General features: G+C 38.5%; 1 protein-coding gene across 3 annotated transcripts in view; it reads right to left on the reverse strand.

The window, feature by feature from the left end:
* Nucleotides 1-2,812: 2,812 nt before the first annotated feature.
* Nucleotides 2,813-23,692, reverse strand: part of LOC132126909 (myocyte-specific enhancer factor 2C-like) — a 38,201-nt gene continuing 17,321 nt past the window's right edge. For 2 of the 3 annotated variants that reach the window (XM_059538510.1, XM_059538511.1), the window contains 10 exons: nt 22,641-22,832; nt 18,628-18,831; nt 10,539-10,679; nt 10,180-10,366; nt 8,894-8,941; nt 6,226-6,398; nt 6,017-6,040; nt 5,582-5,711; nt 4,957-5,080; nt 2,813-4,040 (listed from right to left, as the gene is read on the reverse strand). In XM_059538510.1, coding sequence (XP_059394493.1) covers nt 3,677-4,040; nt 4,957-5,080; nt 5,582-5,711; nt 6,017-6,040; nt 6,226-6,398; nt 8,894-8,941; nt 10,180-10,366; nt 10,539-10,679; nt 18,628-18,831; nt 22,641-22,694 — 1,449 coding nt within the window. In that variant the 5' untranslated portion in view covers nt 22,695-22,832 and the 3' untranslated portion in view covers nt 2,813-3,676. The remainder of the gene's footprint in view (nt 4,041-4,956; nt 5,081-5,581; nt 5,712-6,016; nt 6,041-6,225; nt 6,399-8,893; nt 8,942-10,179; nt 10,367-10,538; nt 10,680-18,627; nt 18,832-22,640; nt 22,833-23,692) is intronic. The other variant, XM_059538512.1, reaches the window with a different exon arrangement.

Below are 23,692 nucleotides of genomic sequence, written 5' to 3' on the forward strand. Positions count from 1 at the left end.
TTTTCTCATCAGCAGGTGAGTATTTTGATTTGTCTAGAATGGTTTGTTGGAATATAAATTTTTTTTTTGTTTTTAATTCTGGTTTATTTCTCACGGAAATCAAAAGGAATTTTGTCTTGATTAAACAGTTTAGTTTTTAGGAGCATATTATATGCTACAACGTCAGACAATTTTCATTGCAACCAGATTTTTGCACCCTAATTTGCGAGTAGATTTATGAATCAACACTAAAGGGAATACAATGGTATAAACTAAGATATATATGATGTATTCTAAATAAACCAACAATATTCCTAAAGCTAGATTTGACATGAAAAGGCACTGGTCCGTGTGGAAGTTCATGCTGATTGTGGATGTCTGAGTCTGTCCATCACGGGGACACAAGAGCAAATTGCAAATCTTTCAATTGCATCTTTCATGTTTCCCATAATGTAAAATTATAATTATTAATAACATTGATACAAATAAAATGATTCTTTGTGTCTGAACGCAAATAATGTTTTTAAGAATGTCTTAAAATAAAAATAAAAAATCTGCTGCCTATTTAGTACGCAGAACTACCATATTTATTAAATACAATATATATTAAATATATGTTAGAATGTGAGATATCCGCTATTTGCAGAGGTAAGAGACTTTTGTAGACATTGATAAATCCGAGAAAATAAATCCATCTCGGAATCTCAGAATTGTTGGATGCGAAATCTGTGTGTTTAGCCTAAACATTTAATCTTATTTTATTTACCATTTTATTTAAAATGCATTTCTCATCAGTTCATGTATTTTATTTTAGAACATGTTATGCATTACTTGAGCTTCCTATTTCGACAGTTGTTCATTCTGACAGGAACCATTACGCTTATAGAGAGTCTCTACAAGGATAGCTGACCAGTCGTGTGTGTGTGTGTGTGTGTGTGATCTGTCTGTTATTGCGTTACAGCGACATCTGGCGGCAGCTTCAGTCCAACAGGAGCTTTTCCATCACGAACCTAAAAAATGATGATCGTTGTCGTTGATATACTGTAATGCAACTCTTTCATCTATCAGTTTTCAGACAGTCAAAGGCTTATTTTTCACAGCAGATTAAATAGCAGTTTGATAGGATATTTTGAGCTGCACTTCTTAATAAAATTAATCTATCTATCTATCTATCTATCTATCTATCTATCTATCTATCTATCTATCTATCTATCTATCTATCTATCTATCTATCTATCTATCTATCTATCTATCAGAGATTATATCCATATAATGCAAAAGCTAAGCTTTAAACATTATTGATGTGTTCGTACTTTATATGTATTTGACTATTCTCAAAAAAAAAAAAAAAAAAAACATAAAGATCATTATAGAAGTAATTAATGCTGTTGGTCGTGATCTGAAATATGTTTTATTGTGATAGGAATTATTTTTATTTGGTTTGTCGTTTTTGATGGCAATTTTAATAAACAAAGATACTATATTATGGTATATTAAAACGCATTAACGTGCATTACCTAATTCATATTTCCTCATGCTGTCGACTGGAGTAGGTTTTCTTGTTTAATTTCAGCTTTACACTGTGTATGATAACTAATTTCGACGATTTTAATTTCACGGAAGATTTGTCAGAGTGTATCTCGAGACATCGCTATATTACCAAACCCGACTTGATATTTGTATTATTGTAAAAAAATAATAATAATAAAATAAGGATGATTCGACAGCCATTCTAATAATAATTAAAAAATAAAAACAAAAAACGTATTCTCTTTATTAAACGGTTGTATTTTGAACCAAAAAGTCTATCTTTATTTTAAGATAGAAGCAGAAATTCTGTCCGTTCCTTTTACTTCCCACATTCATTATTAATTGTATATCACGTCACATTAAGTCATTAAAGGTGTTAAATGTCATTTTAATTCTTCCAGCAATAAATATGTGTAACAGAACCATAAATGTTTTCGACAATGTGCTTGTCCTTGCAAAATAATTTGAAAAGAGCATTTGATGTATCTGGATATTAAAGCAAAAAATAAAGGTAGGAATGACTCCATCAAACCATAGCAGAACATAGCAATTTCATATTCCACAAATTTAAATATTTAATAAGCAGTTTACTGTAGACTTATGTTTTAAATATGAAGTTGAAGATCTCAGTTTAGGCTGTGAAATGAGAGTGAACTCAAAGCTTAATATGTCATGATGGTGTAAATAAGGATATATGCCTCTTAGTTTTGACGCTGAAGCTGCACGTTTTACCACAATATTTTGATAAGTGTGTTTTAAAGACTGTAAAAAAAAAACTACAAAGACTACACACTGAGGGAGCTAGACTGGTAGTATTCTGCACCAACCTTGCTATCAGGAAACGTTTTCAGAATTTGGCCAACCTTCTGTCAATGTTCTCTTAAAGTAGCCTAACGTTAATATAGTGGGGAAAATCCAAATGTAACATTCCCATAATGTTTGCAAAAATGTCAAAATTGAATGTTCTCTTTTAAAACGTTAAAAGAGTTTACAGTCTACGTGTAAAGTCCATAACCTGATGAAAAATAGTTTTCAACATCGATAATAAAAATAAGAGTTTAAACAGCAACTAAGTACATTAGAATGATTTCTGAAGGATCATGTGACACTAATAATGCTAAAAATTCAGCTTTGCATCACAGGAATAAATGAAATTTTCGATATATTCACATAGAAATTTAACTTGTAAAAATATTTAACAATATTACTGTATTTTTGATCAAATAGATGAAGCCTTGGTGAGGCATACGCAATGTCCATAACCTGATGAATAAAAAAAAAAAAACAGGAGATCAGAAAAATGTGAAATTGTTTATATGGCTTTATTTTTGGAGCTCACACTGCTTTACCTTTCTGATCAACATCGGCAAAGCTTGAAATCACATTCTGACTCATGTGGTCAACAGGTAGCAACAAATGCTCTGCATTTTTATGAAAATATAAGCAAAATGTATTGTACATCTCTTCCACCGGGGATAGGTAGTACATGGCCCGGGGAACTTTAACGTTGTTAACACGGCTCTGAAATATCAACAACATCTACAAGAGAATTTGTGTATTATGGAAACTCGAAACGGTGTACACTCCTCAGCCCCGGGCCCCGTGTTAGTCTTCAAATGGTGCGTGATGGCTTTCTCTCTCACTCTGTTAATCGTAAAGAAACCTGCAAATCCTGGCAGGCTCATTTACCCAAAAGCCTAATTGTTATCTATTTACATAAATACGTTGAACCTGCAACACAACAACGTCTGTGATAACATACATTTGCAAGTGAGCATTGACGGTGAGCGTAAAGGCCCCGGTCTGTACGGAAATATTACTTGTACGAGCTCTGAGACACGTCAATGCCTCTTTAATAGTTTAATTATGCATAATATATTACTGAAACTAAAACATAGCTTTACCAAACAAGAGTACCAGACTTCTCTTTTTAATCCTGTATGCTTGTATACAACTGCATAAATCATTTTTTTGTCTTTTGTAGTTTTCCCCACACGTGGCACAAGCGATGCATGTCCCATGCCCCCGACCCCAAATCACAAACACACCCACCCGCCCCGTTTATCATATATATATCAATTGTAATACTTGATGTAGCACTCACACTCCGCAGAAACAAATAGAATAATACTAAAGTGAAATCTTTGCATAGAAAAGCCGTCCGCGATCAGGAAGCCCAGCCCTCGGACAGACGCATGCGCTTGACAGACGGGCTTTGTCGCTCGTCCGGAGAGGGTCTCATCAGTCCCATGGGCGAGTGGAAGTCGATGCGGTGCTCCTCGCGGTCGCTGCCCTCGTACGAGCTGCCACAGCTGCTCAGGCTGTCGACCGGAGAGCGGCCCGCGTCCTGCCGCAGTTGACCCTGCTGAGATGCCGGCTGCTGCTGCTGGGGTGGAGGCTGGGTGTAGCCCCCCGGGGTGCCTCCGGCCCGGTCTCTGGGAGGAGACACGGGTTCAGACTTGATGTGCAAGCTCTGATTGGATGGCAGTGAGAGGGTGGAGCTCTGACATAACTGCGTGCTGGTGCAGTTCCTGCAGCCGGAGAGAAAAGACACCGTTAGAGGCCAAGGAAAATAATGCAACTGCAAAGATTGATGAATTTCACACTATTTCTTAGAAATTAATCCGAACTATTTATTTTCTAATGCGCGTTCCACACTTTTCAAACAGTAAAGTTCAGTGAGCTAAATTTTTTGGATTTAAAACATTTATTTTTATGACAAATTGCATGACCAGCAAAATTATTGAAGTAGAAAATTGAGCTTAAATTTTGATATAACAAACTGAAATAGTGCATTTGAGATTGTTTTGTATTGTATTATATTAGTTTCACATTTTTTTATTTAAAATGTTGCATTGTAATAAATATTAAATCCAATATTCGCAGCAAATCGAAGTAAAAAAATTAACATGGATTTGAAAATGTATATATTATATATTAGTTTGATATTTTATTTTAAAAAAATTAGCAATTTAATTAAAAATTAAAACCCAGATTCCCTGCAAAATAAAGTGAAAAGTTGAACTGAAAATATGAACATGTATTTGAGATTATATTATATATTAGTTTGACATTTTATTTAAACATTTTTATATAATTAACATAAAACCCAAGTTTTCAGCAAAACTATTTAAGTGAAAAGTTAAAATAACATGAAATATTAAGTAAATTAACTTGAATTTGAGAATGTAATGAAAATAAAATCTCAGATTCCCAGCAAAACTATTTTAGTGAAAAGTTGGACTGAAAATATTAACATTAATTTACGATTATTATTTTTAGTTTGACATAATTGAATTTTAATAAATTATTATAATGATTAATACATTTTGAATTTGAATGAATGACATTATGATGTGATTACAGTGATTTTTTTGGGGTTATAGTGAGCGTTTCAGCTGATATGCAGTGTGTTTTGGGTGCTTGGGTCAGGGGGATTCTGCTCACCCTAGATGTACAAGACCAGAATGCTGCATGTTTTGCGGCCAGCCGGTCATCGAACCCAGATGAAGAGAAGCCGAGCTGTTAAAACCAGTCAGAGAGGACAGGTCTGCACTGCTGAGAGAATATTCTAGAAGGAGAGAGGAAAGAGAGAAAGATCTCTGTAAAGACTGCTTTCAATCTTCTAGGAGACTGCAAGAGGAAGCTGCTCAAAGAACAATAATTCAATGGCGCCACCTGGTGGTGTATTCAAGACTCTTCAAATTGTTCAGATGAACTGAGCTATATATAAACAGTTAATGCAACAAAAAAAATGACAATAGTAAAAAAGTACACAAAATGTGCACAATAAAATATAAAATTAAAATAAACAATACAATTTTAAATATACAATACTATTCAAAACTTTGGGGGAAGAATTTTTTTTTCTTCAAAAGTGCCATTAATAATGTTACAAAATACTTCTAATTACAAATTCTGATTCTGTATCTCGCAACCAGCACCAAAACAGTTTTTAACACTGATGATAATAGCAAATCAGCATATTAAAATGATTTCTGAAGGATCAAGTGACACTGAAGACTGGAGTAATGTGTTGTGTTGTATTATCTGAATTGTCCTCAGCTCTTACCTGTACCGTATGAGGTAGAGAGGGCTGATGGGTAGCCACCCATTCCCTGTCCTGGCAGAGTGGGCGTGGCTACAGACACCACCGGTGTGCTCAGAGACTGGGCCGACTGGGAGTTGTTTATTCTCTGGTTCTGTGGGAAACAAATGCGATATGCGATAAAACAACAGCAACAAAAATTCAATTGGTCTGAGTAAATGTGCAGGTGGTGTCATATCTGCCCCATCTAACTGCTTTAAAGATCATGTGACCAATAACGGGTAATTACCCTCCACCCCGCACTCATCCAACATCCAGCCAGAGTTCCACTGTTGCTATGGGAACCACTAAAGCAGTCCCCTTGGCAACAGAGGAATGAGTTTTGTGTGCATTTGACAAGAACTAGTTTGTCTTTTTTGATGGTTAATCGTGTTTCACTGCGATTTTGATAATACTTACCAGCAACATGTCAACATCCTCCGACTGGTGAGCAGTGGAAAAGAATACAATTCTAATTAGTCCTAATAAAATCATACTTTATGGCATATACCCGATGGTCTGAATTGGTTTCATATTGGTAATGCTGGTCATCTGGGTTCAAATCTCAAACTAACTGCAGCTGAACTTGACAACAGCGATGATATGTTGTAATGGTTGTGTGAACTCACGATGGAGGGCATGGTGTTTTTTGAGCCGGGAGGGATGAGGACGCGCAGGTCGGGCTTGCGGTTGCTCATGCTCATGGTCATGGGCGGAGGAGATTTGGTCTGCATGTTCTTGCTCATGCTCCCCGGAGAGACCAGCAGACCAGGGGAGTTGCGGTGGTTTCCATACCCGTTTCCTGTGGGACAGTCAGAGAGGACGCGTCAGTCTAACACTAGTGACCATACAGAACACGTCAAAGCAATTTCACATTTCATAAATGCAAAATAGAACTTACATCAAAACTTAATGGAGATTTATGGAAATGTATTTGATTTCTTTTTTATAAATTATGAAGTAGAGAAAATAAAAACAAATAAACATAAAGCTTTAGGTGTCATCAAATCATGTCCCTACATTTGCATAATTGACAATTTACTGACATAAATGTAATCTTCACACAATATGTTTGGTGGAAGTAACAGATTACAAACACTTTTTTTTGCATTTCCTACTAATTTGGTAAATAAATATGCATAATATATACAATGTATATTTTTAAAGAAATTAATTTGTTAATTAAAATAATCTTTATTTTATGATCCAATTCTCACTATTAACAAACCATTTACTACAACTTTTGCCTCAAACTCCTTATTTGCTGCTTATTAATAATTAGTAAGGTGGTTATTAAGTTTATGTATTGTGTAGGATTAGGGATGTAGAATAGGGTCATGCAGAATCTGTGCTTTATAAATGCTACTAAACAACCAATATGTTATTAATATGCGTGCTAATAAGCAACTAGATAAGAGAACTGATCCCTATTACTAAAGTGCTCCCATTCATTTTAATTAGTAAGGAAGCATAAAAAGTGACAGTAAATATATTTATAATGCAAAAAATTTCAAATAAACGTAAAAAAAAAATAATAATAATAATAATAATGACTTATTATTATTATTAAAACTACTACTACTACTTATCTGCATTATTATCATTTTTGAGTAATAATAATAATACAAAGAAGAATAGATAAAAAAGTTTCTGTATAATAATAAAGCTAAAAACTTTAACAATAATTATATATATATATTAAAATGTAATTTTAGAAGTTTCCACTTCTGTGGTGTTATGAAGCACATCTTTAAAAATATTCCGAAAGATCTTTTGAACTGTTATTTGTTTGAAGAGGTCATAAAAAATGTCCCTTGAACCTTAAAATGACTTGGTGCATCTGACAGCTGTCACAGTTTTTGATAAATCTGTCTAAAACGCAGGAAAAATAATGTCACATGTTATTGGATCTGTGGTTGTTTTCAAGATATTTTATCTTTTCATATTTTACGTTACCACATGCTTCCTTAGAAGTCTGCTGCAATATTAGCTCTGTGGTCTTTTTCAAGACGCTGTCACTAAATTGTTGCCATCTGTCACAGTAACACCACAGAACTGACTTACGAGTAACGATTGGGGGAAAAAAAACGTTTTGGAAGAATGTTGGCAAACGTTCAACAGCACTTTCACTTGAACATTTTCTCAGATGTTAACAACAGCTAACAAAGAATCACTTTTAGATGTTTCGATATATCCAGAGACTTGCATATGGGGCAAAAAAAAGTTGCTAAGTCGATTTAGACTTCTAGTTTTCAACATTTGCTTTTCATTATGGTCCGTTTGGGTCTTCTGCACCAAACCAGTGCTGGTGTTGAAAGCCAGTGAGTAGTACAATGTGCAAAGTCCATTTTCTGTGAGCTTCACTAAACCTCTTTCATGCATGCGTTGGCTCAAATGTTAGCGGCTTTTAATCCTTTTCATCAATGAAATATGTTCACTAACAAACGGTACACCTTTGAGATATTTGGACCTTTTTTTGGTGCAATCAGAGCCTCGAATCTCGGCGTTCTATGAATACGTTGCGTTATACAGTACAGACCAAAAGTTTGGACACACCTTCTAATTCAAAGAGTTTTCTTTATTTTCATGACTATGAAAATTGTAGATTCACACTGAAGGCATCAAAACTATGAATTAACACGTGGAATTATATACATAACAAAAAAGTGTGAAACAACTGAAAATATGTCATATTCTAGGTTCTTCAAAGTAGCCACCTTTTGCTTTGATTACTGCTTTGCACACTCTTGGCATTCTCTTGATGAGCTTCAAGAGGTAGTCACCTGAAATGGTCTTCCAACAGTCTTGAAGGAGTTCCCCGAGAGATGCTTAGCACTTGTTGGCCCTTTTGCCTTCTGTCTGCGGTCCAGCTCACCCCTAAACCATCTGGATTGGGTTCAGGTCCGGTGACTGTGGAGGCCAGGTCATCTGGCGCAGCACCCCATCACTCTCCTTCTTGGTCAAATAGCCCTTGATGCCTTCAGTGTGACTCTACAATTTTCATAGTCATGAAAATAAAGAAAACTCTTTGAATGAGAAGGTGTGTTCAAACTTTTGGTCTGTACTGTATGTTTCGAAGGTGTTGACCGCTTCATCAAATTAGAATTCACTGTAGGAAGTCTTTTATGAAACGCTTCTTTAAATATACCCTCCCTGCGACATCCTAAAGCACCGCACTGGGTAAATATCCAGGGAGGAACTAGCCAAGCAAAAGGAAGCTTTGAATCAAACCGAGTGGCTCCGTCTGTCTGTTAGGACAGCAAACACACACGTATGGTAAATACACATGACTCTTACCAGCGCTGGTGCCCACTCCGCTGCTGAGGTCTGGACCCATAAGGCCACCTGAGGATAGGACAGAGAAGACATTAAACAAGACTGACACTCTAAACACATACGCCACGCCTGACTGACGCCTCCTTCCTGCGGCCAGACGGGCCGCTCGAAATATATGTACGAGAGCCAGTGTGAAAAAAACCCATCTGTAAGTCTATCCGAACCCACAAACCCTGTTCGGCCCTATGGAGAAGATGCCACCGTCCAAGAAAAACCTTTGAGAAGTCTGCGCGGTTTCAGACGTCGCGGCCCTTGCCAAGACTCATATTTAGTTTTGCTCCTGTAATATGAAGCAAATTGTTCCAGGAGGGCCAGGGATAATGACAGGACAGACACTGCGGTCAGAAGGACTCTGACCAGAGCACAAAATAGATCTTTTAGACAATAATAACAAGCCCACAGACGGATTACGCTTCCCACACATATGTCACCACAGACTGTCTTTTTCTACCACTTTGTTCATTTTTCTTCCCATTGCTTCCACTTTCTCTTTCTATATACATTCTAAACACACATATCTGGAGGTTTCTTTTGGCCCCTGTGGACACTGCTAAGACTTTTCACACTGTCACACTTGTCTACAAGATCCAAAGGTGTATACATGCATCACAAGAGAATACAGTTTTATTTTATTTTATTTTATTTTAATCCCTGAAGAAAATGTAATTTCCAAATGTTTTTTGAAAAAAAAAAAAAAAATTTCTTTCATATATTTAATTGTAATCATACTATTTATACTTCCATGTTTTTTTTTTTTAGGTAGACAACTACACAAATGTTTGAAAAAAAAAAGAAACACCCATATACATGTGCTCAGAGTACGGATAATGTGTTTGGATAAATCCTGAGCTGACCAAACTTCCTCTCAATGAAGCCGAGACCACAAACATAGACCTTTCAATTTTTATTTGCCCGCTGAAAACCAGGAGTTCCTTTACAAGCAGCCAAAACTCCCATCGAGACAGACACTTTTTTTCGTCTCTGGGACAGCCTCAGGAGTTCTGCCGAGCACACAGTGTTTATATTACAGGCCCGGCCCGGCACAGATGAATATGGCTGAAAGAAATATTTGGGCGCATGTAATGATTTGGATGCGGTGTTTGAATACATGCAAGGCGTGTTTTCATAGCCTCTGTTGAGCTGTTGGTGGTCCTCTCTAATGATGTCAATAAAGCGTGGAAATGAACATTATTTGAAACCATACCAGGAGTCCCTGGCAAAGTGGAGATACCGGTGCGGGTCAGTACCTGTGTTTCCTGCACTCGGGGGCCGGTGGGTCACTCCAGGGGACATGCTGTTCCTCTGGAGGGAGGGGTGGGCCAGCGGCAGCATGTTGGGGTTGCCCAGAGACGCTCCCGGGTGGCTGTAGATCAGGCTGTTGGGGTTGCTCACAGGGATTGAGATGGGCATGTCATAATTAGACTGGGGGATGGCCTATAAATCAAAATGCATGGAAAACAATAAACATTAAATTATTGAAAAATATATAAATATTGTATGTAAATGGAAAATAAAAAAATCTTGAATGTGGTGTATTATCAGCCAGGTCAATGAATCTGCTAATAATTGACTATTTTGAGATTCCAGCTTGGTTTGTGACACTTACACACAGTCTCTGCCTGCTGATCATCAGGTCAATGTCCTCATTGATTTTACAATATTTGTCCCCAGATTCTGGACTGTGGCCTGAATCTTCAGCATCGATATCAGGACTGTCACAGCCGTTTAGACCCTTCTTCCTCAGAGTCTGAAACAAATACACAAAAACATTGAAAAACATTGAATATACCCAAGACAGATCGAGACAGAAACTTGTTCACAGATGAAAAAGGATAAGGCATTATCTGGGTTTAAATGAAATACAATAATACAAAATGCAATAAAAATAAATTAATAAAAAAAGAAAAAAAAAAGAATTAAGCATAAAAAATAAAGCATTAAAAACAAAATTCTTTTCCATAGTAACTGACGACAAGCCACAGATGCTGTTAAATAAATGCTGTACAAATATCCCTTTAGGACTGGAGCAATTTCCTCTTTTGACCACACGAGGGCTATATTTGAAAACAAATAAAGCTCTTCCTGCTTGAGAAAAGTGAGCCTTTGACTCCTCAGAAGAGCCTGATCCTTTCATCTGAAGCATGAGTCCAGTTTGAGCAAACGTTGACTTAAAACGGAATAAAAATGTACATCATTCACTCTGCTCTCATTAGCGGAGCTACTATATGCAAAACAACATTATTACTGTTATTCATACTAAAAGCTAAAAGTTTGATCTTAGGTTTTTAATGGCCATGTCAGAATAATACACTTTTTTGTGTATTGTCCATGTTTTTGTGAGTTAAATTCAAGGTAAAAGCTGATCTAAAGTCAAATACAGCAATGCAGCTGGGTTTTTCTTTCTGCCTGATCTCAGCGTTTCACTCGTCGGCAAGCAGCCACTTCGCTGGACCACAGCAATTCCACTCATTCAAGACATCTCCACCTGTCAGGGCCCTTGCACCTGTCCAACAAATCTGCTCGGCTCAAGGGGAAAGGGCGGAGCTGGGGCCACAGCCAATCACAGCCTCGAACCCCAGGGATGTCCGTAGAAGGCAATTTTTTTCCCCAGTGCCACCCAGCAGCGTCCCAGCAACCCTACACCAGCAATCCCCCCAATCACACCACAAGCTCACAGTCCGACCCGGCTCGGTGCTTTTAGCAACACGGCTGGATCCCAAAACCTGACATCAGCAGACTAAACATTCAGACCGGCACGGACCGCTCTAGACCAACAGGGGAGGGTCGTGCTCAGCCGAGCATTCCTATTCAGTTCAACACACACCAAAGACAGGACAACGACCAGAGCGTGACTCAACTTTAAGATGGCAGTTAGATTAAAAGGTTAGTTCACCCCATAATGAAAATTATGTCATTAGTTACTCGCCCTCATGTCGTTCCAAACCCGGAAGATCTTCAGAACACAAATTAAGATGTTTTTTTATGAAATCTGAGGGCTATCCGATCCTCTATAGACAGCAACGTAACTGTAATATTCTCAAGTCCATAAATGTAGTAAGTACATTGGTAAAACAGTCCATGTGACATCAGTGGCTCAACTTCAAAAATAACATAATTTACTCAACCATTCTTCTCCCCCGAGTTACATCTTCTGCCATTTTAGAAAGTAATACAATTCATATGCATGCTTTCCCTTAAGCATAAACAATGCTTATTACGCAGATTACGTTCATGTGCGTGATTTCCCCCCGAATGTAGACACTGATTAGATTCAATACATTCTTGTGTACTCTCCAAAAACAGGTTTGAAATGACAGGGTAAATAAATTATGAATGAAATTTTTTTTGTCCGATTTTTCACCTTGGAAAAGGACTTCATTCGTCTTCTCAAAGAGATCTCCACACAATGTCTCAAAATATGCTCATATTTTTAAAAATAAATCCAAGATCTCATTATGAACTCCCAATTTCACCCAAGACCACATTTTCTGGCATATGCTATCGAGATTCATTTTATAGCTCAATTTCGTACTGAATGCCAACTCTTGATTCATTATATATGCATATTTTAACTTTGTTTAGGACAAACATCCCAGACAAAGTTAATTCTTAGATCCAAGACAGTCTACACGAGTATGTAAACAAAAATTTAGTATGTTTTTTTAAGTGAGATTCCAGTTGCATTTCATTGCGTTCCATTGCCAGCTGTCGTATAAATGTCTAATTTCAATGTTCTCCAAAGGACTTGACAAGAAAACCATATGAGAGCTGATTGATTATTAGACCAAAAATGGGAATACGCGAATGCAAATGTTTCTGGCCTTAAATAAAGCTTCTGTAAACTCTCCTACGCTGTGAGAGAGCAACCTCTGAGCACTTTTTACAATACATTGGCTACCAATAAAAAGTTTCTGGCATTACTTTGCAACAACTTAAAAAAAATGCATTCAGCTATGACTAAAGTTGAAGTGAGCTGTCGTGAGGGTGGAGAGGAGAGAGGAGAAGAGAGACAGCCATCAGCGCCTCCTTCTGCTCCTAGTCTTGTCAACTCTACGGAGACTTGCTCCTAATTAAACCAGCGCTGCATCGCTCTCCCACATGACAAAGACAGCCCCAGTCTGTCCACATGTAGACATGGCATCCTATATTGCGTGCTAGCCAGTAACCTTCAACGGAGAAATGATGTTGTATGTGCAGTAGCAGGTGGTAACGTGTGGAGACAGCTGACTGATGCCGTTTGCTGGCCAGCAGCTGACTGACTGAGTGAACGACTGAGGGCGTCACGTCACCTTGTACCCTCCTCTGAGGTCCACATGGGTGGTCTCGGCCTCACCTCAAACCAGGCTCATTACAGTCCCCTGTGTCAGGAGACACTTTAAACAAGGACAAAGTCTGAGAAACTGCATTCAAACGGCACACACACCATCCCAGAGCAAGATTATATTACTCATAGGTTGCTCAATCATCGCTCGGGAGACTTCACAGAGTTCTCATTCAGATTTCCTTTAAATCTCAACTTTTGGTTGCCGAGGTATTCTCCTCAAAACAATCTACAGCATGTTTATATTGCTTATTGTTCTTTTTCTTAGCTCAAGAGACTCAATGGAGTTCTTATTTTTATTTAAGGATCAATGCTCCCTCAGGTGTTTCTCATAAAATGGATAAATAAAAGGATATATAGGACATATAAAAATCAATTGACAATTTACATATATTTGGAACGTATTGCTCAGAGTTCGCTCCTTCATAACTCATAATTCTCAGTTTTGTTTAATTGGTCAACTTCAACTTACAGAGAATTATTGACATACTGTACAATAAGTAAAACTATATTGCTCATAGGTTGCTCTTTCATTGCTCTAGAGACTTAATGGAGTTTTATATTACAGTGTGTTTCCTTTAAGTATCACGTCTGTCTATGATGTTTCTCCTCAAATGCCTTATGAAAAAAAAATGGAAAGAAATTAGTTAATTGTTAACATGCAGTAAGAATATATTACTCATAGGTTGCTTTTTCATTGCTTAAGAGACTCATTTAGATCTCATTTAATAATAAGACGTTTCTCCTAAATGCCTAAATAGAAATAAAATCATATTATAAACAACTGAGATTGTAGAGTGTATTGCATAAAAGGTGTTCTTTCATAGATCTTATGTATTTAAATATCAGATGTTTTCTTGAGGAACATAGAAATGTTAAAACATAGAGCATAGAGCTAAACAATATGAGATGCAGGAAACATGTAAAAAGTCTCTAGCTCCACCGCTTTCTAACAAATCGAAACATTAAAGATATCTCATGTCTTTCCTTTAAGGAACATGCACATATACGCCAAGGTGGCAATGCATTTTGCCATTCAGCAGCAAACACAGACCACATCCAAGCCACCCAAAAAAGCAATCAAACTGAAAGCATGTGACCACAAAAAGGCAGCTCGGTTGAAGGAAATGTCGCCTTATTGTCTCAAGTGTCAGTAGAGATATTAGACTTAGAACTTCTTCCACCTCTTCAGACATGCATGTGTGCGTGTGTCATGTTTGCCTGTGTGGAAACTTGTTGATTTATGCAGTGAGTCACAAAAACTAGCAGCACGAAACCATGTGCACAGACAAGTGCAGCAGCTATCGTAACAGAAACGCATGTTGAAGCAAAGGAAAAGGCACATAATCTGTTCACAGCAAAAGCCCAAATAAGACTCGATTTGTGCTGCCTAAACACTGGTATATCAAGCTCAGTTTATCAAAAGCAGATGGATTGGGGTGGAAAAACGAAAGCCGTCAAAGAGGCGGAATCCTATTAGAGCCATTCGGGTGAGCCGGCGGGGACGCCCCCGTTCCTGCGGCAGGTCGCATGGTCACTGCGTGGCACTGTCTGGCCCTCCTCCAGGGCTCTTTCCACCAGCTGCTCTGACCACAGCAGCTGGGCAATGTTTGGAAAATGCCACACTGGGGACCTCTGGGTAATTTACCTCCTTTGATGCTCCCAGTACCCTATAATAACGAATCAAAGGCCCTCTCTTTTACTCCCACCAGTTGAGCGCCGCGTGTTTGGTATTAAACGCACTTGAGAGTGTAATTACGATAGTAACCGGCACAGTGCATATCCAGTCCGACCGCGAGGAAGCGGAAGAGTGTCCCGAAACCAAGTTGGGCTCAAAAAAAAGTGAACGTTCTGTGCTCCCTGGTGTTCTTGGGTGGTTTGACTGTCAGTTCTCGGAAAACGACATCTCCCGACTTCTTTGCAGCTGACGTGAGGCAAGAATTCCTCACAAGAATCATTCCCAGGGTCAAGCAGGTCCACATTTATGAATTTGAATGAATACCCTCTCGGACCTTCCTGTAAATAATCGCACATTATCACACACAAGCATGCCATCTCTTTACATTTGTTGTCATGTGACCTCTCAGAAGTCTTGTTTTTCCATTGCAGCATCTATAGAGCTTATTCATGTTAAATTAATACTGATCAAGTCCTTTTTAACACAAAGCCTCTCACTGTAGCCCAATAAAGGGCTCCTGTGGGCCCCAATCATTCACAGTCACCAGACTGAACTGTATTTAACACGTTGCTTGCCACAATAACGGCCGACCTTACGCTCTACGATCAGCTGCAACAGCAGTGAGAAATAAAGCATTTTCCCCCCTCGCCGTCAATTAACAGCTTTTGTCTCTGGAACCTCTTATCAAGGGTAGCCTATCTGGAAATGGGCTTCAAAAGCGTTATTGTTACCAGCTAACAATTAGCACTCTCAGAAAGAATAGAGTCTTGGTAAAAGCGAGGCATTTTGTGCTGTGCTGGCTTGCTTTTGGGTCTTGGAAAACCTGACTCACGCAACAAGGTTCAGATTAATCGTGGAATGTAAAACCGCCCTCTGATGTCGTTCAATCGAGGTTGAAGAAAACAGGGCAGTAAATACTGCGTTTCAAACTCTAAGCACGAGCGGATCAGAACAATGACCCAAATGTGGGCTGAGGTCACTGCACGCCCGAATTTCACACCATGTTTTCAAGTTTACATAGCTGAACAGATGGCAGATATGAGCCGACAGAAACAGTCACGAGAAACATTCAGCATGCCACGAGAAGTCACGTAATCAAAATAACTCTTCCTTCCCTCTCTTAAAAGTGTGAAAAAGGCATCTTAACAAGTTTGATTTAAGCTTTATTGAAGTACGCCACCGTCTGTGGTCAGTTTTTCTCGGAAAATGGAGTGGGGAGTGTGGGACAAGCCTGGCTGTCCTCTCTCTCTCTCTCTCTCTCTCTCTCCAGCACTCCACGCCTATTCTTCTGCATTTTCCTTGGCACGACTGCCGGGCCGGTACTATTTTTAGCTGTGCTGCTTTCTATTTTTAGAAAACTACCGGTTTTCAGGCATTTAAATGGGAAGGACCACAAAAAACACAAAGGGTTGGAACGGGGAGGAGGTCTGGCACACAAGTTGGGCGTCTGCTCCTTATTTCTAACGCTATGAGAACTTCAGCTGCTCTCTGCCCAGGACAGAGGACGGAAATAGGCAGAGGGGTAAAGAATGTGTATAAATAACCACGAGTCTCAGGCCAAAAGTGCAAAATACAACACGCTGTTACTAAGTGGAGCAGTTAACTCATGTTAACCTGTTTCTGAAAAAGGCAGGGTGAAGGAATGCAAAACAAAGACGTCTCTCTTTTGGTGAAATTCCTGAAGGGATGAGAGTGGCACTGATTTCTTTTGGGGAAACAAATACAGAAATGTATGTGAATACTTATATAAACATATATATCAAATGCAGAGCAAAATACTTATATAAACATAAATATCAAAGTCAGATCAGATCAAAAACTGTCTTTAACAGCAAAAAGGTTTAGTTCCTGGCATCCTCTTGATGTTGTGACTGCAATGTGACAGTGTTAACAGAGAGGTATAAGCCCTGCAAATCTGATTCAATCTGATTTAATCTGTAAATCGTCATCAAGGTTCAATGGAAGATCAAGAGCCATCATGCGTGTATGCAACCAGCATCTCCAAATATACAAGGCAACCGTTGCCGCAGCAAACAATCCCATCAAAACACTTCAAAACGTAAATTTAGCCAAAGACGTAACAAACTGCACAATGGAATGTGAAGCGCAAAATGAAGTGCTTAAGAATGCATTGGCATGCAACTACATGAAGACAAATTATCTAAATTAGGAGAGTAGAAAAACGTTTGAGGCAAATGTGCCTGAAATGGAGCCAGTTAATAAAAGTAGGTTGACAATGTTTTCTTCGTTACATTTGAAATCAGATCGATGTGCCAAGCGCTGGAGGCATGTTTTCTCAGAGGTTTGTGTGGGTGAAATTGGAGAAGGGGAAGGTTGTCACCTCCAATGCCTTCCAGCACAAGACCAAACACAAGAGGTCAACTACCATACGCACAGAGCTTTGCTAAATCTCATTAGCTGGCCATGTAGTCATTAACAACGCGACCTTTGGAAATAATTAACATTTTCCTTCCTTTGCGCTAACGGTCTCGTTGACAATTCTCAGTAGAGAGGAAATCTAAAGGTGTGGGGTCTGGAAAGCGTGCATTTCAGGGTGACGACATGGGGTTACAGTGCACGCTGTCAGTTTTTAGGATTAAAAGGAGCATTTTCAGATTACACTAATCGGGAAAATGGGATTATCCCGGCTCCTTACTGGTTTGGCAGGGTGTCCGTGAGATTTGCCTCGTGCAGACTTAATGTTTCTCCTCTCATGAGGCAAGCCATGCTGTTTCCCTCTCAGGCTCATAAAAAACCCAACTAAATCTGACCCCAGGGCTTTGCTTGTGATGCATGTGTCAATGTTGCAAATGGCATGTCGAACGATGTAACACTAGACTGAACAGTCAAAGTATAATGATAGAGTTTGGATTCGCAGCTTATTATGTGCAAGTGAAGTGAGTTGCCAAACAATAACCGGCTCCTGCTCGAACGCACAAAGATAAAGAGATCCCTCACCATAACTGAGTGCTTAAAAATGCCCCTTTCAGCATCCAACCTGCTTTTCTTTATCCCTTACTTACTTAGTAAGAGGAGAGCGTTTGTATGTGTGGCACCACAAGGCCTCTACGCAAATCAATCGGGTGTTTTTACTGGAAAAGGGACTTTTCCAGGGGAAATATTTTCCCACTGCTCCCAATGGGAGCGCCATGGCCTTTCATGCATGTGGGGTGGGAACCTTCAAGTTCTGTCTTCCCAAAGTCAGTCTTGACAGGTGGTTTGGAAGAGCTGAGAGCAGTTTTGCAGTTGCTCTTTGGTCTTTCGGTGGTGATTTCAGCAGAAGATGCTGAAGTCTTAGATAAGAGGACGAGGAAACCCTTATCTAAAGCTACCCACGCTTGCCTCGTGATTTTTTCAGGAGCTCACATGTCACAAAAGGTGTCATTAATGAACAAACATGATCTTAAGTCTCTGTGCAGACCACCTGGCTTCGACAGTGGCATCTGCCATGTCCTCTTAAACCAGTTGCATAACTTGGTCCTGACGAGATACGGTAAAGTCCTTGTCCCTGTCCTTTAGCCTGATCCCTTCTTATAGAGCACAAAGGCATGTGCCAAACGTGTTTTGCAAGGAGCATGTTCTCTAACAAATCACCACCAGAAATGAACCCTACCTGATCTCTCGGTGAGGCATCTGATTCAAATTCCCTGAATTTATTTGTCAAAAACATTGTGCTTATTGTCAAAGGGAACTCACCTCCACGATGTCCGAATTAGTCCGACTCTCATGGGGTTCATTGTACTCAGTGTATTTAAGCAGAACTTTGTCCATGTCGGTGCTGGCGTACTGGAACAGTTTATTAGTGCTGTTGAAGATGATGAGGGCGATCTCACAGTCACACAGAACGCTCAGCTCATAGGCCTTCTTCATTAGTCCAAACTTCCTCTTTGTAAACGTAACCTGATGAACCAAAGAACAAAGGGAAGGTTAAATTGGGATAGATTTGATACCCCTCTCATTCAATGACAAACAAAATGTATTACTTGTTGGACAGCATTGTTTGTTGTCAACCTTGATCACCAGCATTTTAAGTCCTCACCAGGCTTCTTAACTATCTTATTTACTTTTAATATTTGACATTGTGCAGATGCTTTTGTTCATAGCGACTTCCACTGCATGGTATACAGTTTATCGGTTCATGCATTCTTAGGGAATCAAACCCATGACCTTTTCCATTGTTAACAAAATGCTCTTCTGCTTGAGCTAAAGGAAGTTCTGCCTAGGAAATGCTCGTAAGATAAATACATAACTACTACCCAAAACTCCATGGATCCAATTTAGCTACATTTTCTTGTAAACTGATAAAATAAAATATTAACTTTATTGACTTGCTCTTCAAATGCATTTGCAATTCTTTTCAGTGGCAATTGCATGCCCCATCAGAATTAAACTTATAGCTAGAGTGTACATGGCCCCATCCGTCCAAAACCAAATAGTTTGACAGGGTATTCTGGTTAGAGAGCTATCAGAGCTCTGCGTGCCATGCTAAATTTAGACTGGGGAGTTCAAGGTGAAATTCTGCCCAGCACGCTTCACAAATTGACAGCCCCTGGGTGGCAGGGTTCATAGGTTTGCTTTGGCTAATGATGACCCAGCATCACATAGGCACGCCGGCAGCGTAGCACACGTTCCATTTGGAAAGGACAATTGCCCAAAGACAGCATTTAAACCCTCACAGAACAAACTCTCCATCTGTGATGAGATGGCAATGAAATTGAGTGAGAAACAGCCACACAAACCCGAAGAACTCTCTTGGGCATCTGCCTGAAATATTTTAACTCTGGATTATTAAATTCTGGCATCAAAATTAGATAGAAAGGAAATGTTATTGCTAAGAGTTGGCTTTTAGCTTTGGAGACTTAATGGAGTTCTGAGATAGGTCTCAATAAAGGAAGAATGAATTAATTGAAACAACTGAAAAGACAAATCCCCAAATACAGTAGAAAGTTTATTGCTCAAAGGTTGCTCTTTCATATCTCAAGTTTTCAATTCCTGGGAACTGAACCCATGACTTTGCAGTTTAAGCCAGAGCTATTTCCTCAGGAGAAATAAAATACCAAATAGACACATGTGAGAGTATACAAGTAGATTAACAAATGAATACATTTTGTCACACACGCCTGACGCCACATAATTTGGATAAACTTTACAGGAGACATTTGTGAGATTACTGCCTTCTTTTTTGAACAGTTTTGCAAAGCAGAATGTTCTTCATTTAATCTAATTTCTAAGAGAAATAAAAGACATATTCAAGAGCATTTTCTCTCTTTCAACAGTGTATACTTCATGCATGCATGTCAATGTGCAATACATATGAATGCGAAGATCTAATCTACATGGTGTTGGTGGTGTTTGTGTGTCGCTGATCCCTGTGCGTGAGTTCGGACGTCATGCTCTCTGTCACAAACAAACTCCAGCAGGGTGATCTTCTCACTCCTACCGCTCAGCATGCTGATGCTCTCACCTCCACATGATTTAGATTATGCTCACACTCACACACACATGCACATGCACCGGGAGCGACAGATGTCTTACACATGCTCACTGAGACGCCCCCACACACATACAGACAAAAAAACGTTCGCCTTTAGCGAACGGCGTGCGTTTACTGCCATGTTCAGCCTGTCTTGATTTACCTTAGAAGTCTGAGTCACAAAGACAATTTTATTTTACATTTTCCTAGATGCTTTCTGATGCTAAACTGCACTTTGAGGCTGCAGCTAACTTTACACTACCTTGCTTCCCCATAAAGATGCATGAAAGTTTATTTGACTTGAATTAAGACATCTCAAACAGAACATCCACGAAGAACTTCACCACCACAACACGGGAAAGGGTGGGCGCTGAGAGGGGGTTAATCGTGCCACTGCACTGGGGGTCAGGAAGCACATTTGAGCGCATTTCCTGTCATAACAGGAAGGGTCCAATGGCTTTCCCTCCACAATGGCTTTGCCTCAGCTTCCGGCCCTATGTTGGTCATTGAAGTGGGGTGGGGGGGGGGACAGGTGGGGGGAGGAAACATAGATGACAGGCAACCATTTATCCTGCACCATGAGCTGCTGTCCACTTGAACACTATAGCATTGTTCTGGAGCAAAGAACAACATGTAAAGCAACAGACTGAACACTTAACCTTTCTTCTCAAGTGCAAAACCTGTACACTAATTTAAAAGGTTCTTGAATGGAGGCTCTTAATGGTACTTTTTTATAGCTATTCTTGAGTTGACTAATGATCTTGATGTTACAATTATAGGTCCTTCAGATGATCTTTTTTGGTTTTGGGCTTGTTTATACACTTCCAATCAAACGTTGTTTTTTAAGAATGAATAATTTTATTTAGCAAAGAAGCATTAAACTGATCATTCGTGACAATAAAGACATTTATAATGTTACAAAAGATTACTATTTTGGAAAAAATGCCCGTTTGAATTTTCTATTCACCAAAGAATCCTAAAAAATGTATCACGTTTCTGCAAAAATATTCCACAATTTACAAACTGATTATAAGAAATGTTTCTAGAGGTCAAGTTAGCATATTAGAATGATTTCTGAAAGATCATGTGATGCTGAAGACTGGAGTAATGATGCTGAAAATTCAGTTTCGCATCACAGGAACAAATTACATTTAAAAATATATAACGATAGAAAACAATTATTTTAAATCGTAATATTATTTCACAATATTACTGCTTTTACTGTATTGAATTAAGGTACCAAACAGGAGGCAGAATTCAAATTTGAATGTCAGTAGAATTAAAACTGAAAATACATACGTGCAAATATGTAAAGGCAAGTTTTGTACTGAAAAAGTTCATAGATCAAAAACTTCATTTCCCAGAATTCATCACAAGTTAAATTTCTTTGAACTGCAAGTCAGTAAATTCACCTTCCCGTCACTCCAGTTTAAATTCCAACAAGAGTTTAACTGAGTTCATCCTGGCTGAAACCTGAAGACGGTGAGTTCAATTCTCATGGATACTTGACGGCTGCAGCTATCAGCGTTAGCCATGAAATCAAAAAGTTCCTGCTCCAAATCATGATTTCAAATATTTTGGCCCTGCGCTAGTGTTCCAGCACAACACATACCCAGATTTATAAACGGTACATATAAATATAAAAAAAAGCTGCAGAAACCTAATTTATTAAATAAACCATGTAAACCCATGCCACAAATCACATCAGGCATGACAGGGAAAAGCTGGCTTGATCAGGAAGGTAAGAAGCTAAGTGTCCAGATCCTGCTCGTCTAATAGCCCGGGTGATTAATAGTTTGGAAACCGCTAGTTGTGGTGAATGACACACCCGCTGGTTTCCTCTACTCCGTTACAAACCTCAATTATTCAGACTCTCCACATCATATCCTCTAATGCAAAGGCAATGCATTAAATACAGCAATTAAAGAAGTATTAAAAACAGCAATTATGGTGATTTAGGACAATTATATTTCACATTCACACAAACACGCAACACACATGCAAAAACGAAAGCAGCCAGGCCAAAGTGAGAATCCAGCTTGAGAGTGTCTTGTGACGCTGTCGTCAGAAGCTGCTGGCACTTCCTTAAGTGATGCATTCTGTTTGTGTGTGTGTATGTGTGTGTGTGTGTGTGTGTGTGTGAGAGAGAGAGAGAGTATGTGCTTAAGATTTATTGCATAGTTGTGAAGTGAACGCCATATCTCCATTTTTTCCGTTAAGATAACATCTCTTTTACCTGTCTGTTGCGTTCGTCCATTATCCGCGCAATCTGAATCTTTTTCCTCCCCATTATTTCGGTCTGGTATTCCTTCCTATTCCAAAAGTACTGTACACTTGTCTTCCTTCCTCTCTCGCTCTCGCTCCGATCCTCAGCGCAGTCTTTCCTCTTTGCTCGTTCCTCTTATTTCAAAGACTCCGGCATTCGTTCCTGAACAGACAAAACAGAGAAAGAGACACAGATTTTATCAGATGGATGTGTGATATCGCTCATATGCTTGAATGTGAGAAAACAAGGAGCGTCTTGGTTAACACCATACAAATTCAGGACTTTTTGGAAAAAACTGATTTATAAAACATAGCAAAAAAAAAAATTACTTTAAAATATTATTAAAGTGTAAATATTTATATATTAAAAGAGGACATTCATAATATTTAAAAACAAAATAAAAAATATATATTTTGAATTTAATTGAATTTTGCTGATTTTATACTGATACTGATTTTATTGTTTTTATTTTTACATTTTATTATTTAAATATGGACATGGCAGCAAGTTTAAATAAATCAAATGTGTATATATGTGTGTGTGTGTGTGTGTGTATATATATATATATATATATATATATATATATATATATATATATATGGGACTTTTTTGGAAAAATTGCTGCCATATTTAAATAAAAATAAAATGTGGAAAAAAAAAATCTATATTAATGCAATTATTACATTTGAACCGGAAATGTACTTGAGAAATAAAAAATGTGTTTCAGACAATATATCTTGAACTAAGTTTTGTTTTTTTACACAATTATCATACTTTTTCTTTTGCTATTTTTATGCTTAAATATAAATTTAATGTACAAATTATATTTTTTAAACTTTATTTTCCTTAATTTCCCCTAGGAGATCAAAAAAGTCTAAGTCAATAGTCATATTTTAGGAACATTATGACTTACAAACGTCTATTATAAATAGGTTTTCATTAGTGTTTCAGGGTTTGCGTTAACCCTACAAGTTCACACAGATGGCTGTGGTCGTCAGCGGCCCTCAGAGAGCACAAGTACC

This window comes from Carassius carassius, chromosome 45, assembly GCF_963082965.1.
Source record: "Carassius carassius chromosome 45, fCarCar2.1, whole genome shotgun sequence".
NCBI lineage: Eukaryota > Metazoa > Chordata > Actinopteri > Cypriniformes > Cyprinidae > Carassius > Carassius carassius.